We start from the raw sequence: 20,139 nt of genomic DNA, 5'->3' as shown, positions 1-20,139 counted from the left end.
GTCTTCATCGCCTCCTGCAGGGAATTCAAGATGTGGTGGTAATTCCCTGTGGCCATTGCAATTTTCCACTTTTAAACCAGAACAATTTTAATTATAGAAAATACAAAGGAATACAAAAGAAAGCTAAACAGCAACAAACATTTTGGTCCTTGCAAGGCTGTTTGATAACCACTTATGTTCAAAATTCAACCTAGTAAGTTTAATTTCTCTTGACCATGTAGTCACTCCGATATGGACATCTCAAATGATGACAAATTTTGGGGGACAGCCTGTATTATTCCTCCTCTTCCTTCTTCCTTGCTTCCTATCGTCTTCCTCTTTTTACTACGTAATTGATTTGGCCTAGGTATGTGATTACTTAACGACTGATTATGTGACTAAATTCCGTTCCTTTGTAATTTAATGTAATTTCTTGGCCAAACACATGTATAATAATACTTGTAATTCGAATATATGTAATTATTTAAGCGCTGATATGTAAATGGTTAACGACTGATTACATACGTCACTAATTTAGCTTGTAAGTAATTAAAAGTAAATTGTTGAGAAATCATGTGCATAGTAACTTGTGATCGGAATATATGTAATTAGATAAGTGCTGATATGTAATTGGTTAGCTACCGATCATATGTTACTAATTCAGTTCCTATGTATTTCAATGTTTTTGACACGTGTATAACAATCCTAGTAATCAAAATATATGTAACTAGATGAGCGCTATGTAATTGGTTAATTATTTACAGCAGAAGGCCTCAGTGACATCCCTACGTTGCCAGCAGTCCAAATTAATAACAACGATGTCCTAAGTAGCATCAATATAACAGAAAGTGACGTGTCAAAATGTATCGATAAACTTAGAAAGTGAGCAAGTCACCCGGGCCTGACACGATCTCACGCCGCATCTTAAACAGAACATGCTACTCACCAAACAGATATGGGTTACTAAACTGCCCACTGATGAATCTCCGGCTTGACTGAGTCCACAAACCTCTCCCACAATGCTCTGGAAGCTGTCAGCACTTGTGGGTGGGCAAGTGGCATGCGATCTCCTTGTCACACAACCAAAATCTACGGTTTCCAGCTCCTCACACCACTATTTTCTCAACACTATGCATCTCAACGGTTTAAGGGGTCTCTGAGCACCCTTTCCTTTTTCCAGGCCACCATCATGTGCTATTGTCATTTATATTTCCATCTCACTCTCCTTCCTTCCTCAGGCCAGCTTAAGTAAACAGTTTACTTTCCTACATTCATACACTCCAATCGCTACACTGTCATGTCTTTTTAATATCTAGTGGCTTCCATACAAATTTACGGATGAAGATGATGGGTGGGTAAAGATAGGTACACACAAAACCAAAGTTAGTCGTGCTGACTAACTTTTCTTAGTAAAACCCATGGGGTCTAGAACGAGTGGCAGCATTAGTCACAGTGACTAACATAATGTTAGTCAATTTGTGACTAACTGAGCACTCAACCTGAGTATGGTCTTACTGAAATATATCTGACTAATGCCTTCGTACTGTTCACTGCTGCTACTAACCACATTAGTAAAGTGGATCATAGGTTAGTCAATTAAATGACTAATTAGTTTGTCTTTCTTAGGCAGATGATGAATCATTAGTACCTTTAATACTAGCAGCTAGCTACTGCTGTCTCAAGGGTAGGGAAAGAATAGGTAATAAATTCAATATATTCATATACAATTAAATGTTCCCTCCATTTCATTGCATTAGAAAAAAAATAAAATAAAATAAACACTATAATTTTTATCATCTATAGTATAATATGCTTTTCACTTGAACATTTAACAGAAAGCTCCCCTCAAAACTGTAATGATATATAAAACAGATGTAAAAAATAAACTCCATTAGTAACACTTCATCCTAGCATGAGAGAGAAAAAAAAAGCAACACAAAAACAACCTGTTTTGACAAGCCATTAAGTAAATAATACACATTTGTGAGTATTAATCACTAAAACTTGCAATGTGGAAAAGAAAGTAAGCATCTCTTAAGATATGAATATTAAACCTTCCTCCCATTCATAAACTAAAGGAAAAAATATGTAAGTAAAGTTAACATAAATTAAATGTAAGGAGTTACAGACCCTGTAAAGAATAATTAATTAGTCCACTGCTAATCATTATATCACAGTACTTTTAAGAAACTTAGGGAAACAACCAGTGCAAAAATAGACATTTAACCTTATTTGTACAAGCTTTTAACCCAGATCATATCCATATGTCACCATTAATCCTTTAAAGCCACACAAAAGAAGAAAATGAGTATTTCTATGGGATATACTAACTAAACAAATCTACAGAAATGCTCATAACAGTAATAAAGAAGCTTCATGTATCACTTACAATAACAGAGAAATAAAAAAAAAGGTAAAAAATCCATAAAAAAAATAAAAAATAAAAATATATGCATCATATGGTACATGAAGAATACTTCCCAATTTGGAGAGAGAGAGAGAGAGAGAGAGAGAGAGAGAGAGAGAGAGAGAGAGAGAGAGAGAGAGAGAGAGAGAGAGAGAGAGAGAGAGAGAGAGAGAGAGAGAGAGGCATTATGTGTGGAGTTGAATATATTTGGAAGCAGATTTATGCATTTTTGTAGCTCAATTCTGTCTTTACTTCATTGAGTTTTACAAGTTGAGATCTTGTTTTTGAAATGTTACCTTTGTCATACTTGATACCTAAGAGATGGGATGTTGTGAAACAGAGGAAATGTTCACAATTTTTTGGGTGTTCAATATTAAACACAAAGCCCTGCTACCAATGAGACTACAGCCATAGAAATACATGTTGGTTCAGCTACAGGTGCACCATCAAATACACACTATACTGCCCTGTTCTTAGTTCTTCTTCTGGTACCTTAAGGAAGAAATAATAGTGTAAACATTAATAACATTTTGACATTAAAATAAAATTTATATGTAGATGTATATCTTAAGGTGATAATATATTCAAAAATTTCAATATATACACACCACTCTAAAATCAAAGGTACTGAAATTTAACCTTAGTAAAAATGGAGTCTTTCCTTTCTCCAAGCAGGTGAAGTAACCCCAATATAACTAAGCAAGCATCTGGTGCAAATAAATAAATATATAAATAAATATGATAATAAGTAAATCAAATAAACAAAAGAAAATTAACTGTGTAAGGAAAAAGTGAAGATATGGTCACATCCATTAGGACAGTCCACTAATTTGAGTACCAATCTTTTAAAAGTCTCCTGTAATTATTGCTTTATCACATAAGAATTAACAAAAATAAAGCTCCTCGATGGTTCTACTAATTATATGAATGACAAGCATTTTGATTGAATGCTCAGAACGACCAGTATACTAATGATTTTTGTCCTTTGTGTCACAGCAGCAAATCTTTTGTACGAGTATGCGGTTATGTTTTTTACTTGAGACACTATTTGGGTAATATCATAATGCCATAATGCTTTGTCTAGCAAGTCCTCGTAAGAATATGATGAGTACTGATCGAAAAAAAGAAAAAAAAGAAAGAAAGAAAGAAAACCCCAGCCGAACCTACATGCCCTGACATAACGCACTGATGTTCCGAACTCCCGATTCTTCTCATCATATCCACCAAAACAGTGTGAGAAGTCCTGAACTTCATCACAACCATGGAAGAAACCTTCATCAGACTGTTTGCACTTGCGCTAGTGCCGGCAAAGGTGACTCCAAGAATTCTATCTCCACATGAATTAGTGACCTGTCTTATTGGACTGCAAGGGAAGAGGATGCAGCTAACATTTCTAAAAAGATTGATAATATTTACATTTTAAATTTCAAATTGGACAGCCTATTGGGTTTATTTACACTAGAAATAATGTCTTTCCTTACGAGAGAGAGAGAGAGAGAGAGAGAGAGAGAGAGAGAGAGAGAGAGAGAGAGAGAGAGAGAGAGAGAGAGAGAGAGAGAGAGAGAGAGATGCTTTACACCTATTAAAATCTTTAACATCACTTATGCTGCAATTATTTAGCCATAGCACTCAGCCAAAAATTTGATAGAAGAGCAGGAATTGAACAATTAAATTAGTACTTTTATAGAAATTGGTGCAAGCATTACAGTTAGATAGGTCATGCTTAATACAATGTTTGGTTTTTGCATGCAGCATAGTTTCATGAATACTGGGCTTATAAAAGTGAAAGATGCATTGCTAATGATGAAAAGATACATATATTAAATTGCTACCAGCTACTGAAATGAACAAATTGAACTAGACATTACTCGCATTGACTTTCATCGTGGTCATAGAGTTCAAGTAAGGTTTCCATATACAGAGGAACTGCTTTTCTTTTTTTGAGAATGGCAATTATTGGGAGCCTATATTTCTCCAGCCCTTTCAAAACTGCTACTCTTGGGTCTGGTTCATCCGCTTGTGGTTCTAATCTCAGGAACTCCTTGATTATCTGTAAAGATATAAGCATCAAATAATTATAAGTGAAGGTTACAGAGATGAGCATCTGCAATAACTGTACTTAGTTATGAGTGCTTATCTCCCGTCACTGAGGCCTTTGAGCCTGAGAGGGAGAATGGAAGTACCAGTAGTTAAATATCAATTACCTACTATAAAATATAAATAGCTATATACATTATAACCCTACAAATAAAGTTGACAATTAGTAACAATATGTAGCAAAATCCATAAAGTGTACATATATACACATTTATGCCATCAAAAGTCTGAATCCACGGGTACAAGTTCAGGATTTCTGCTACAAGAATGTTCCCATTGATTATTTTTTTGCGTCTCTCAGAGAGTGTCAACTGCATGAGGCGTTCAGCCTGAGGAAAATCATTAAAGTAAAATTAGTTTTCATAAGTTGACTGTCCCGCCAGCCTCCCTCTCTCCCTCATATATATATATATATATATATATATATATATATATATATATATATATATATATATATATATATACAAGCATCATTTTTCAGTGGCTATCCACCAGTACCATTGAAATTGCTTACATAAGAGCAGGTATTTTTAAACAACACCAGTAAAGAAGTCTCTGAAATATAAAAAAGATAAATCAAGCGTACAAATATCACATACCTTATCTAGCTCGGGATTTTTCTTCATCCAATGTAGAGCAAGCCACTGTCTATGTCTCTCTAATGACTCATCATCTTCTGAATGGGGCCTTGGTGGAAGGTAAGCCTTTACTCCATACATCAGAGGACACGTAGTCTCTTTTGGCGCTATGCAAGGGATCTTCTTTTTCCTTGACGTCACCTCAGTCACTGAGGAATCCTGCCTCTTTCTTGAATTCTGAAACTTGCACTGGATGCGCAATTTCCATTGCAGCTGCAATTCATGCTCCTCGAGATCACTGTTTCTCAGGATGGCAGGAAATGATGTCAAAACAGCATTTGCCATATTCATAAACTGTTCTGATGTTGGATAGCTGAAATATGATAATGATAATAATAATAACAACAACAATAATAATAATAATAATAATATTAATAATAATAATAATAATAATAATAATAATAACATATTATTAATAATAATGTCACAATACCTTGATATGTAATAATGATGATAACAATAATAATGATAATATCAATCTAGCTAACTATATAGATGGCTTAACTCCTTTTATTATATTACTATTATTATTATTATTATTATTATTATTATTATTGTTCTTCTTCTTAACAATCACCTAATTGTGCTTTTGTCCCAGTGAAATTGGCAGATAGTGGGTACACTATCTGAATAGTACACTGAAAGGTGGTTTCACACCTATCAGTGCCGTATTAGTATCGTATAGTGGCAGTGATACCCATGTCGCTTTCATGACGTCTACGCACACATATCCTTTCAGACGTGGAGTTGGCTATGATTGTCATAATTCTTGATGAAGAGCAAGATGCTTGCTTAACAAAAAATAAAGAAAAGAAAAGTGGGTACATGAAACGTGAAAGAAAAAGAGAAACTGAAGGAGATTTTGCTACTCTGTACGAGGAATTAATTAATGATGAAACAAAAATTTTCCAGTACTTAAGAATGTCCAAAAACTGTTTGATGACATTGCTCAGTGATGTGTGGTGTGGTGTGGTATGGTGTGGTGTGTTATGATGTGGTGTGGTGTGATGTGGTGTGTTGTGGTAAGTATAATGTACAATGTGATTAATTACATCAATTAAAAAGAGTATTTATCACCATTTCAATTTCTTCTATTTTATTTCAAACACTTGTCCAACATCCGTGAAAATTTTTAAAATACCAGTGACGACGATATTCCATTTCACGGAATGGAGACGTAACAATCACTTCAGTCAAAACACGGTACTTCGCCGGACGTGTGTAAATGCTTCCGCTGAATTCCAAAATGAAGAATTTTTTTTTACTGACACTGAAGCACTGAACAGCACGGAACGAATACGGCACTGATGTGTGTGAAGCGACCTTAACTCGTATCCCTCTGGAGGCATATTTCGGCCCATTTACTCTTGTAGCGGTTACATTAGGTTAGATTAAGTTACGTATAGGTAATTTTGTGCGAGAATCTCAATGAGACTATTTTAGAGAGAATCCTACAGTTAGTTTTGGAGCTACAGCCTAGTGTCCATACAGGCTGGCGGATGACTCCTTCCAGACTTCAGGAATATGCATTCTGGCCCTTCACAAGAACTGACATCAGATCCCGGTATGAACACTGGCGGTGCATCCCATGTTCTTTTGTCCCTCTTCTCATTGCCTTCCCATTATATATATATATATATATATATATATATATATATATATATATATATATATATATATATATATATATATATATATATATAACACTCAACATCCCTACATGCAACAAAACTTACCAAAACACACTCAAAATACACTCAAAACATCCAAAACACAACCAAAACACATCACAACACCCCAAAATACCCACTACACTCACCTAAACACAACCAAATATTGAATATTCACTCAAAACACCCCGTAACATCTAAAAATATCCAAATAACCCACCCCAACCACGCTAAATTTATCCAAAACACACTCAAAGCACCCCAATATACCTAAAACTCATCCAAACACACTCAAAAGATTTAAAACACCCAAAATACACTACAACACCCCAAAACTCATCAAACATACCCAAAACACATCAAAACATCCAAAACACACTTAAAGCACCACTCAACACCACAAACACACCACAAACACACCCTTAAAGACCCAAAACTACTTGCACACAATCAAATACATCTCAAAAGACCCGACACACACACCCAAACTCACCGAAACACTTAAAACAGAAAATAAACCCAAAACAAACTCACTACACCTCAATATACCCCCAAACACACCCATAACACACAAAAACATCCCACAATATACTCAAAACACCCCACACGACTCAAACCACTTACAATATAACTAAAAACATCCTAAACCACATTTAAAACACCCAAAACACAATGATAACAGCAAATATACACCCAAAACACACCTAAACACCACCAAAACACACTCTAAACACCCCACAATATTCCTACATACATCCTAAACATGTAAAACACCCAAAACACACCAAATATTACAGAAAACTGCAGCGCAGCAAGAGAAACTAAGCTAAATATTGTTTACCTGTTTTGCCTCCTCCTCCATTTCTTTTTATTTTTTCCTCCTCTTTCATTTTTCTTATTTTCTTCCTTCTACTACAACTATCTACACGCCTGACTTTAGAAACAGCTGGAAACACTTGGAAAACACTGGAAATTACGGTAAATATTGAGGAGACACTGGAGCAGACCGAGTTCCGAATCCTTGATGACGTCACAGGCGAGGTTCCGGCGCCCCGCTGCCATACGTACGTAACGTATTTCGTTTTGAAATTGACCCATAGAAAAAATGAAGCTAGGCTCGAATGCATTATATATTCTGACTTGACAATTACTTTAATTAATATTCACAATATCAAAACACCTCCAGTCTCAGTAGTTATAAAGAAATATTATGTGAAATATGGAAAAAGTGTTGGAAATTTTGACACCATTAAAAACACTGAAAAGTCCACCTATTCCACTTTACACTGGTAATAAAACATTTTAAAAAATCTGAACTATTTTTTAAAATAATGCACACTTAGTTACAAGCTACAATAAAAAAATAAAGAAGCTAAAAAATGACAAAATCACCACTTTCAACGGAACAATAAGCCTATTCAAATTCCACATACTTAACTCAACAGGAACGCAACATACTTTAAAAATCATAAACGATTTTTTGAAGCAATAAAATCTTCATTAAAGCCTCAAATAAAAAAGCCAAAAACCAGGCTGGGTAAATTTCACCGTACAAACTGCCCCTTATTTACATAAAAAACAACACCAAATTCAGCACATTTACTTAACTGAAGCAAGAAAAACACTTCAAAAGCAACGAAATATTTTTAGAAACCATAAAATCTTACTATACAAGCCAAATAAATTAATTCAGAAAAATAAAAAAAATATTGGAACCAACAAGCCGGAACAGGTGCCAGTCCATCATGGCGGCCCTCGGCAGCGACCTCAGTGGGGGAGCCGGCGGCCATGTTGCCTTATTTATTCCTATATAACACCAAAACCAGGCAATGACGGATATATCTGACCAGCGGATATGAAGGCTAGACATGTGGATCCATCTTGTGATATGTTAGGCTTACAATAAGTGAGAGACAAGGCAAATAATGGCTAATAACACAGCTGAGGGCTTGTTTACATATTAGCGAACATTAAATATTTGAATAAATTTCCAACTCCTTCTAGACTCAGACGTAAACAAAACCTAAATATAAATAATTAACCCCTAAAAAAACTAAATAACGAATAATGAATCCTAAATAAACGAATACAAGACACTACAGGGAGAATTAGGGTGTTGTGAAGGCAGTAAGGCTGACTGAGGAGAGACTGGCCCCGCTAGACTCACCTTACGTACTTGTGCCTCTCTGGTGATGCTTGACGGTGCTTGGTGCAGGAAGAAGGTATCGGGAAGACGGAAACACTGGTTAATAGAGCGTGTAGGGCAAGACTGACCAGTGCTGACCAAAACACTGCAGCCAGCCAGCCGCTCGCCGTGGTAACTCCCCAGCGCCACCTGTCACTGATCCAACACCCACCCACCCACACACACACACACACACACACACACACAAAAGTTGACATGCTATCAAATAATATGTCAAATAATATAAATATCCTCACTTCCTGACTCTCCTTTCCCCACTCCACCCCGATAAGTGATTATGAACGCAATCTTCACTCAGTGCGGCACCGTGTCACCGCAGCAAACACGAACCAGGGCAGAATAGGCTCAACTGAAATGCTCCTACTCTCTCTCTCTCTCTCTCTCTCTCTCTCCTCACGACTGTTTTTCAAAGCTATAAAGATGATTATCAGGGTTTTCAATGGTGTTTCTCCTGTTATTAATGTAGAAATGTTGTTAATCTGTCACTAAAACCGTAAAAATACCCTTGAAGACCTGTGTAACTATTGAGAGAGAGAGAGAGAGAGAGAGAGAGAGAGAGAGAGAGAGAGAGAGAGAGAGAGAGAGAGAGAGAGATAACTAGCAATAACACTCACACACACATACGAGTACACACACCAGTGCATTTATACGAAGGACTCTCCTGAACTAGACGAGGTCATACTTTGATGTATAATTTGGAAATCAGCTATTTTTTTCTATTAAGACACGCAATTAAACGCTGGTTTCCGGACATGTCACTTGCGATCATACCACGTACTCTCGTTGGCCTTGCAATGCGCGGCTGCTTAACGGGATGCACGTTCTCTACTTATGATACAAGTTATTTCCGAAACGTGTCATTTTTTTTTTTTTTCCCTACGTCCACTCAGAGGTCAAGCATACGCAGCTCACTGGCCCTTCCTTCCGCCTCCATCTTTCTCTTTGTCCTCCAAAACCGTGGGGAGGGTACAGTGTCGCCCCACTCACTCGCCACTCACTTTTCCTGCTTTTCTTACACTCTCGGGCGCAGCAAGGCCTAGTACCTTTATATAGGTTTGTGTCATACGGAGACCACCACGTGTAGAATTGACGGGTTCTTGCAGCGTCCCTCATTTTCTCATGCTCTTAGGTTCTTATAAGTGTTGAAGAAAGATACTGTGACATGCAAAGGGTGATAAAAGGGTGTTAGAAAGATACTGAATCGTAGAAAGGGTGTTATAAGAGTACTGGTGAAAGATAATGAGCCGTGAAATGGATGATATTAGGGTGTTAAGTTAACGAAAACAGAATATTGAGCAGGATAAGATAAGGATGTTAAAAGGGTGATATAATAGTGCAAAGGGTTATGTAAAGGTGTTGAAGAAAACTAATAAGCAAGAGTTAAGAGTTAAGAGTTCAGGATGTTAATTACAAGGAGATCGTGAGTCAGGCGAAGGGTGAGACAGGGATGTTAGAAGAATATACTTTTGAGTCCATGAAAAGGAATGTATTTGGGATTTAATTTCTTTCACTCTTGGCTCACCTTTTCCGTTTGAATGAGGAAAAATAAACGGACAGCAGCTAAAAAAAATAAAATAAAATAAAATAAAATAAAAAGAAATGAAAATAAAAAAGGAGAAAAATAGAAGAAATTTAAACCCGACGAAAAAGCAAAGCGAATAGAAAGTAGAAAAAAATGCATAATACAAAGGAACATATAGCAAAAAAAGAAAGAAAGAAAGAAAGAAAGAAAGAAAGAAAGAAAGAAGGAAAGAATGAAAAGAGACACTGCAATGGGTAATGACAAAATACAACAAAGGGAGTGATTTCCAAAAAGGGATGTTCTGTAACAGTATCAAGGGAGCTACAAAGGGCGCTTCAAGAGAGAGAGAGAGAGAGAGAGAGAGAGAGAGAGAGAGAGAGAGAGAGAGAGAGAGAGAGAGAGAGAGAGAGAGAGAGAGAGAGAGAGAGAGAGAGAGAGAGAGAGAGAGAGAGAGAGAGAGAGAGAGAGAGAGAGAGAGAGAGGCATTATGTGTGGAGTTGAATATATTTGGAAGCAGATTTATGCATTTTTGTAGCTCAATTCTGTCTTTACTTCATTGAGTTTTACAAGTTGAGATCTTGTTTTTGAAATGTTACCTTTGTCATACTTGATACCTAAGAGATGGGATGTTGTGAAACAGAGGAAATGTTCACAATTTTTTGGGTGTTCAATATTAAACACAAAGCCCTGCTACCAAAGAGACTACAGCCATAGAAATACATGTTGGTTCAGCTACAGGTGCACCATCAAATACACACTATACTGCCCTGTTCTTAGTTCTTCTTCTGGTACCTTAAGGAAGAAATAATAGTGTAAACATTAATAACATTTTGACATTAAAATAAAATTTATATGTAGATGTATATCTTAAGGTGATAATATATTCAAAAATTTCAATATATACACACCACTCTAAAATCAAAGGTACTGAAATTTAACCTTAGTAAAAATGGAGTCTTTCCTTTCTCCAAGCAGGTGAAGTAACCCCAATATAACTAAGCAAGCATCTGGTGCAAATAAATAAATATATAAATAAATATGATAATAAGTAAATCAAATAAACAAAAGAAAATTAACTGTGTAAGGAAAAAGTGAAGATATGGTCACATCCATTAGGACAGTCCACTAATTTGAGTACCAATCTTTTAAAAGTCTCCTGTAATTATTGCTTTATCACATAAGAATTAACAAAAATAAAGCTCCTCGATGGTTCTACTAATTATATGAATGACAAGCATTTTGATTGAATGCTCAGAACGACCAGTATACTAATGATTTTTGTCCTTTGTGTCACAGCAGCAAATCTTTTGTACGAGTATGCGGTTATGTTTTTTACTTGAGACACTATTTGGGTAATATCATAATGCCATAATGCTTTGTCTAGCAAGTCCTCGTAAGAATATGATGAGTACTGATCGAAAAAAAAAAAAAAAGAAAGAAAGAAAGAAAACCCCAGCCGAACCTACATGCCCTGACATAACGCACTGATGTTCCGAACTCCCGATTCTTCTCATCATATCCACCAAAACAGTGTGAGAAGTCCTGAACTTCATCACAACCATGGAAGAAACCTTCATCAGACTGTTTGCACTTGCGCTAGTGCCGGCAAAGGTGACTCCAAGAATTCTATCTCCACATGAATTAGTGACCTGTCTTATTGGACTGCAAGGGAAGAGGATGCAGCTAACATTTCTAAAAAGATTGATAATATTTACATTTTAAATTTCAAATTGGACAGCCTATTGGGTTTATTTACACTAGAAATAATGTCTTTCCTTACGAGAGAGAGAGAGAGAGAGAGAGAGAGAGAGAGAGAGAGAGAGAGAGAGAGAGAGAGAGAGAGAGAGAGAGAGAGAGAGAGAGAGAGAGAGAGAGAGAGAGAGAGAGAGAGAGAGAGAGAGAGAGAGATGCTTTACACCTATTAAAATCTTTAACATCACTTATGCTGCAATTATTTAGCCATAGCACTCAGCCAAAAATTTGATAGAAGAGCAGGAATTGAACAATTAAATTAGTACTTTTATAGAAATTGGTGCAAGCATTACAGTTAGATAGGTCATGCTTAATACAATGTTTGGTTTTTGCATGCAGCATAGTTTCATGAATACTGGGCTTATAAAAGTGAAAGATGCATTGCTAATGATGAAAAGATACATATATTAAATTGCTACCAGCTACTGAAATGAACAAATTGAACTAGACATTACTCGCATTGACTTTCATCGTGGTCATAGAGTTCAAGTAAGGTTTCCATATACAGAGGAACTGCTTTTCTTTTTTTGAGAATGGCAATTATTGGGAGCCTATATTTCTCCAGCCCTTTCAAAACTGCTACTCTTGGGTCTGGTTCATCCGCTTGTGGTTCTAATCTCAGGAACTCCTTGATTATCTGTAAAGATATAAGCATCAAATAATTATAAGTGAAGGTTACAGAGATGAGCATCTGCAATAACTGTACTTAGTTATGAGTGCTTATCTCCCGTCACTGAGGCCTTTGAGCCTGAGAGGGAGAATGGAAGTACCAGTAGTTAAATATCAATTACCTACTATAAAATATAAATAGCTATATACATTATAACCCTACAAATAAAGTTGACAATTAGTAACAATATGTAGCAAAATCCATAAAGTGTACATATATACACATTTATGCCATCAAAAGTCTGAATCCACGGGTACAAGTTCAGGATTTCTGCTACAAGAATGTTCCCATTGATTATTTTTTTGCGTCTCTCAGAGAGTGTCAACTGCATGAGGCGTTCAGCCTGAGGAAAATCATTAAAGTAAAATTAGTTTTCATAAGTTGACTGTCCCGCCAGCCTCCCTCTCTCCCTCATATATATATATATATATATATATATATATATATATATATATATATATATATATATATATATATATATATATATATATATATATATACAAGCATCATTTTTCAGTGGCTATCCACCAGTACCATTGAAATTGCTTACATAAGAGCAGGTATTTTTAAACAACACCAGTAAAGAAGTCTCTGAAATATAAAAAAGATAAATCAAGCGTACAAATATCACATACCTTATCTAGCTCGGGATTTTTCTTCATCCAATGTAGAGCAAGCCACTGTCTATGTCTCTCTAATGACTCATCATCTTCTGAATGGGGCCTTGGTGGAAGGTAAGCCTTTACTCCATACATCAGTGGACACGTAGTCTCTTTTGGCGCTATGCAAGGGATCTTCTTTTTCCTTGACGTCACCTCAGTCACTGAGGAATCCTGCCTCTTTCTTGAATTCTGAAACTTGCACTGGATGCGCAATTTCCATTGCAGCTGCAATTCATGCTCCTCGAGATCACTGTTTCTCAGGATGGCAGGAAATGATGTCAAAACAGCATTTGCCATATTCATAAACTGTTCTGATGTTGGATAGCTGAAATATGATAATGATAATAATAATAACAACAACAATAATAATAATAATAATAATATTAATAATAATAATAATAATAATAATAATAATAACATATTATTAATAATAATGTCACAATACCTTGATATGTAATAATGATGATAACAATAATAATGATAATATCAATCTAGCTAACTATATAGATGGCTTAACTCCTTTTATTATATTACTATTATTATTATTATTATTATTATTATTATTATTGTTCTTCTTCTTAACAATCACCTAATTGTGCTTTTGTCCCAGTGAAATTGGCAGATAGTGGGTACACTATCTGAATAGTACACTGAAAGGTGGTTTCACACCTATCAGTGCCGTATTAGTATCGTATAGTGGCAGTGATACCCATGTCGCTTTCATGACGTCTACGCACACATATCCTTTCAGACGTGGAGTTGGCTATGATTGTCATAATTCTTGATGAAGAGCAAGATGCTTGCTTAACAAAAAATAAAGAAAAGAAAAGTGGGTACATGAAACGTGAAAGAAAAAGAGAAACTGAAGGAGATTTTGCTACTCTGTACGAGGAATTAATTAATGATGAAACAAAAATTTTCCAGTACTTAAGAATGTCCAAAAACTGTTTGATGACATTGCTCAGTGATGTGTGGTGTGGTGTGGTATGGTGTGGTGTGTTATGATGTGGTGTGGTGTGATGTGGTGTGTTGTGGTAAGTATAATGTACAATGTGATTAATTACATCAATTAAAAAGAGTATTTATCACCATTTCAATTTCTTCTATTTTATTTCAAACACTTGTCCAACATCCGTGAAAATTTTTAAAATACCAGTGACGACGATATTCCATTTCACGGAATGGAGACGTAACAATCACTTCAGTCAAAACACGGTACTTCGCCGGACGTGTGTAAATGCTTCCGCTGAATTCCAAAATGATGAATTTTTTTTTTACTGACACTGAAGCACTGAACAGCACGGAACGAATACGGCACTGATGTGTGTGAAGCGACCTTAACTCGTATCCCTCTGGAGGCATATTTCGGCCCATTTACTCTTGTAGCGGTTACATTAGGTTAGATTAAGTTACGTATAGGTAATTTTGTGCGAGAATCTCAATGAGACTATTTTAGAGAGAATCCTACAGTTAGTTTTGGAGCTACAGCCTAGTGTCCATACAGGCTGGCGGATGACTCCTTCCAGACTTCAGGAATATGCATTCTGGCCCTTCACAAGAACTGACATCAGATCCCGGTATGAACACTGGCGGTGCATCCCATGTTCTTTTGTCCCTCTTCTCATTGCCTTCCCATTATATATATATATATATATATATATATATATATATATATATATATATATATATATATATATATATATATATATACTCGTATATATATATATATATAACACTCAACATCCCTACATGCAACAAAACTTACCAAAACACACTCAAAATACACTCAAAACATCCAAAACACAACCAAAACACATCACAACACCCCAAAATACCCACTACACTCACCTAAACACAACCAAATATTGAATATTCACTCAAAACACCCCGTAACATCTAAAAATATCCAAATAACCCACCCCAACCACGCTAAATTTATCCAAAACACACTCAAAGCACCCCAATATACCTAAAACTCATCCAAACACACTCAAAAGATTTAAAACACCCAAAATACACTACAACACCCCAAAACTCATCAAACATACCCAAAACACATCAAAACATCCAAAACACACTTAAAGCACCACTCAACACCACAAACACACCACAAACACACCCTTAAAGACCCAAAACTACTTGCACACAATCAAATACATCTCAAAAGACCCGACACACACACCCAAACTCACCGAAACACTTAAAACAGAAAATAAACCCAAAACAAACTCACTACACCTCAATATACCCCCAAACACACCCATAACACACAAAAACATCCCACAATATACTCAAAACACCCCACACGACTCAAACCACTTACAATATAACTAAAAACATCCTAAACCACATTTAAAACACCCAAAACACAATGATAACAGCAAATATACACCCAAAACACACCTAAACACCACCAAAACACACTCTAAACACCCCACAATATTCCTACATACATCCTAAACATGTAAAACACCCAAAACACACCAAATATTACAGAAAACTGCAGCGCAGCAAGAGAAACTAAGCTAAATATTGTTTACCTGTTTTGCCTCCTCCTCCATTTCTTTTTATTTTTTCCTCCTCTTTCATTTTTCTTATTTTCTTCCTTCTACTACAACTATCTACACGCCTGACTTTAGAAACAGCTGGAAACACTTGGAAAACACTGGAAATTACGGTAAATATTGAGGAGACACTGGAGCAGACCGAGTCCCGAATCCTTGATGACGTCACAGGCGAGGTTCCGGCGCCCCGCTGCCATACGTACGTAACGTATTTCGTTTTGAAATTGACCCATAGAAAAAATGAAGCTAGGCTCGAATGCATTATATATTCTGACTTGACAATTACTTTAATTAATATTCACAATATCAAAACACCTCCAGTCTCAGTAGTTATAAAGAAATATTATGTGAAATATGGAAAAAGTGTTGGAAATTTTGACACCATTAAAAACACTGAAAAGTCCACCTATTCCACTTTACACTGGTAATAAAACATTTTAAAAAATCTGAACTATTTTTTAAAATAATGCACACTTAGTTACAAGCTACAATAAAAAAATAAAGAAGCTAAAAAATGACAAAATCACCACTTTCAACGGAACAATAAGCCTATTCAAATTCCACATACTTAACTCAACAGGAACGCAACATACTTTAAAAATCATAAACGATTTTTTGAAGCAATAAAATCTTCATTAAAGCCTCAAATAAAAAAGCCAAAAACCAGGCTGGGTAAATTTCACCGTACAAACTGCCCCTTATTTACATAAAAAAACAACACCAAATTCAGCACATTTACTTAACTGAAGCAAGAAAAACACTTCAAAAGCAACGAAATATTTTTAGAAACCATAAAATCTTACTATACAAGCCAAATAAATTAATTCAGAAAAATAAAAAAAATATTGGAACCAACAAGCCGGAACAGGTGCCAGTCCATCATGGCGGCCCTCGGCAGCGACCTCAGTGGGGGAGCCGGCGGCCATGTTGCCTTATTTATTCCTATATAACACCAAAACCAGGCAATGACGGATATATCTGACCAGCGGATATGAAGGCTAGACATGTGGATCCATCTTGTGATATGTTAGGCTTACAATAAGTGAGAGACAAGGCAAATAATGGCTAATAACACAGCTGAGGGCTTGTTTACATATTAGCGAACATTAAATATTTGAATAAATTTCCAACTCCTTCTAGACTCAGACGTAAACAAAACCTAAATATAAATAATTAACCCCTAAAAAAACTAAATAACGAATAATGAATCCTAAATAAACGAATACAAGACACTACAGGGAGAATTAGGGTGTTGTGAAGGCAGTAAGGCTGACTGAGGAGAGACTGGCCCCGCTAGACTCACCTTACGTACTTGTGCCTCTCTGGTGATGCTTGACGGTGCTTGGTGCAGGAAGAAGGTATCGGGAAGACGGAAACACTGGTTAATAGAGCGTGTAGGGCAAGACTGACCAGTGCTGACCAAAACACTGCAGCCAGCCAGCCGCTCGCCGTGGTAACTCCCCAGCGCCACCTGTCACTGATCCAACACCCACCCACCCACACACACACACACACACACACACACACACACAAAAGTTGACATGCTATCAAATAATATGTCAAATAATATAAATATCCTCACTTCCTGACTCTCCTTTCCCCACTCCACCCCGATAAGTGATTATGAACGCAATCTTCACTCAGTGCGGCACCGTGTCACCGCAGCAAACACGAACCAGGGCAGAATAGGCTCAACTGAAATGCTCCTACTCTCTCTCTCTCTCTCTCTCTCTCTCTCTCTCTCTCTCCTCACGACTGTTTTTCAAAGCTATAAAGATGATTATCAGGGTTTTCAATGGTGTTTCTCCTGTTATTAATGTAGAAATGTTGTTAATCTGTCACTAAAACCGTAAAAATACCCTTGAAGACCTGTGTAACTATTGAGAGAGAGAGAGAGAGAGAGAGAGAGAGAGAGAGAGAGAGAGAGAGAGAGAGAGAGAGAGAGAGAGAGAGAGAGAGAGATAACTAGCAATAACACTCACACACACATACACACACCAGTGCATTTATACGAAGGACTCTCCTGAACTAGACGAGGTCATACTTTGATGTATAATTTGGAAATCAGCTATTTTTTTCTATTAAGACACGCAATTAAACGCTGATTTCCGGACATGTCACTTGCGATCATACCACGTACTCTCGTGGCCTTGCAATGCGCGGCTGCTTAACGGGATGCACGTTCTCTACTTATGATACAAGTTATTTCCGAAACGTGTCATTTTTTTTTTTTTTCCCTACGTCCACTCAGAGGTCAAGCATACGCAGCTCACTGGCCCTTCCTTCCGCCTCCATCTTTCTCTTTGTCCTCCAAAACCGTGGGGAGGGTACAGTGTCGCCCCACTCACTCGCCACTCACTTTTCCTGCTTTTCTTACACTCTCGGGCGCAGCAAGGCCTAGTACCTTTATATAGGTTTGTGTCATACGGAGACCACCACGTGTAGAATTGACGGGTTCTTGCAGCGTCCCTCATTTTCTCATGCTCTTAGGTTCTTATAAGTGTTGAAGAAAGATACTGTGACATGCAAAGGGTGATAAAAGGGTGTTAGAAAGATACTGAATCGTAGAAAGGGTGTTATAAGAGTACTGGTGAAAGATAATGAGCCGTGAAATGGATGATATTAGGGTGTTAAGTTAACGAAAACAGAATATTGAGCAGGATAAGATAAGGATGTTAAAAGGGTGATATAATAGTGCAAAGGGTTATGTAAAGGTGTTGAAGAAAACTAATAAGCAAGAGTTAAGAGTTAAGAGTTCAGGATGTTAATTACAAGGAGATCGTGAGTCAGGCGAAGGGTGAGACAGGGATGTTAGAAGAATATACTTTTGAGTCCATGAAAAGGAATGTATTTGGGATTTAATTTCTTTCACTCTTGGCTCACCTTTTCCGTTTGAATGAGGAAAAATAAACGGACAGCAGCTAAAAAAAATAAAATAAAATAAAATAAAATAAAAAGAAATGAAAATAAAAAAGGAGAAAAATAGAAGAAATTTAAACCCGACGAAAAAGCAAAGCGAATAGAAAGTAGAAAAAAATGCATAATACAAAGGAACATATAGCAAAAAAAGAAAGAAAGAAAGAAAGAAAGAAAGAAAGAAAGAAAGAAGGAAAGAATGAAAAGAGACACTGCAATGGGTAATGACAAAATACAACAAAGGGAGTGATTTCCAAAAAGGGATGTTCTGTAACAGTATCAAGGGAGCTACAAAGGGCGCTTCAAGAGAGAGAGAGAGAGAGAGAGAGAGAGAGAGAGAGAGAGAGAGAGAGAGAGAGAGAGAGAGAGAGAGAGAGAGAGAGAGAGAGGAATGTCCGCGTGGGTTGGCTCCTGGTCATCTCTAACCCCTCCTCCCTACCCCCCATCCTTCCCTTCGTCCCCCTTCCCCCTTCCTCCCCTACCTCCTCCTCCTGTTCCTCCTCCAACATGACACAATCCGCCCCCCTACGTTTTTGTTCCGCTTCTTGTGGCGTGCCGGGGGGTGGAGGAGGGGGTGGAAGGAAGGGGGGACAGGGAAGGGGACTGACCACACACCGCCATCGCTCCTGGGGTAGAAAAAATGGTGGTGGTGGTGGTGGTGGTGGTGGTGGTGAGGTTAAAGAAAAAAATTACGAAGACTATTTTGTTTTTATGTTGTATTTTATTTTGTTTTATTTTATTTATTTATTTTGCTTGTTTTAATAAGATTGGCTATGGAATCTAATAACTGTCGTCTTTCATTACTACTACTACTACTACTACTACTACTACTACTACTACTACTACTACTACTACTACTGCTACTACTACTACTACTACTGCTGCTACTACTACTACTACTACTACTATTTTTTTCCACGAATTTACCTCGTATAATATTTCTCCCCCCCCACACACACACACGGTGACGTCATCTTGCGAATGCTCGCCACAAATAAACAAATAATAAATCAATAAATTTTAAATGACACGCTATGAATGGTAGTCCAATATCAC

The 20,139-nt window shown here is 36.8% G+C and overlaps 1 protein-coding gene and 1 long non-coding RNA gene across 2 annotated transcripts; both read right to left on the bottom strand.

Moving 5' to 3' along the window:
• Positions 1-2,730: 2,730 nt before the first annotated feature.
• On the bottom strand, positions 2,731-9,586 carry LOC135104814 (uncharacterized). The gene is made up of 5 exons (XR_010270542.1): positions 8,959-9,586; positions 5,083-5,434; positions 4,255-4,436; positions 3,026-3,093; positions 2,731-2,878 (listed from the first exon to the last, which is right to left on the bottom strand). It is a non-coding gene; the product is annotated as an uncharacterized LOC135104814 (long non-coding RNA).
• Positions 9,587-12,320: 2,734 nt separating this feature from the next.
• On the bottom strand, positions 12,321-19,469 carry LOC135104811 (uncharacterized). The gene is made up of 3 exons (XM_064012430.1): positions 17,471-19,469; positions 13,577-13,928; positions 12,321-12,908 (listed from the first exon to the last, which is right to left on the bottom strand). The coding sequence occupies exons 2-3, from the start codon at positions 13,904-13,906 to the stop codon at positions 12,723-12,725; spliced, it is 516 nt and encodes a 171-aa protein (XP_063868500.1). The 5' UTR covers positions 13,907-13,928; positions 17,471-19,469; the 3' UTR covers positions 12,321-12,722.
• Between the last annotated feature and the right edge of the window lie 670 nt (positions 19,470-20,139).

Source organism: Scylla paramamosain, chromosome 11, assembly GCF_035594125.1.
Source record: "Scylla paramamosain isolate STU-SP2022 chromosome 11, ASM3559412v1, whole genome shotgun sequence".
In the NCBI taxonomy this organism is placed as follows: domain Eukaryota; kingdom Metazoa; phylum Arthropoda; class Malacostraca; order Decapoda; family Portunidae; genus Scylla; species Scylla paramamosain.
The sequence above is the reverse complement of the archived record's forward strand: the minus strand, read 5'-3'. Positions and strand labels throughout refer to the sequence as shown.

What these genes read in the sequence shown, in the direction of transcription:
- LOC135104811 (XM_064012430.1), bottom strand. Translation starts at nt 13,906, where the DNA reads ATGAATATGGCAAATGCTGTTTTGACATCATTTCCTGCCATCCTGAGA. An exon ending in AAAATCCCGAGCTAGATAAG is followed by an intron (nt 12,909 to 13,576) that starts GTATGTGATATT and finishes ATATCTTTACAG; the next exon opens with ATAATCAAGGAGTTCCTGAG.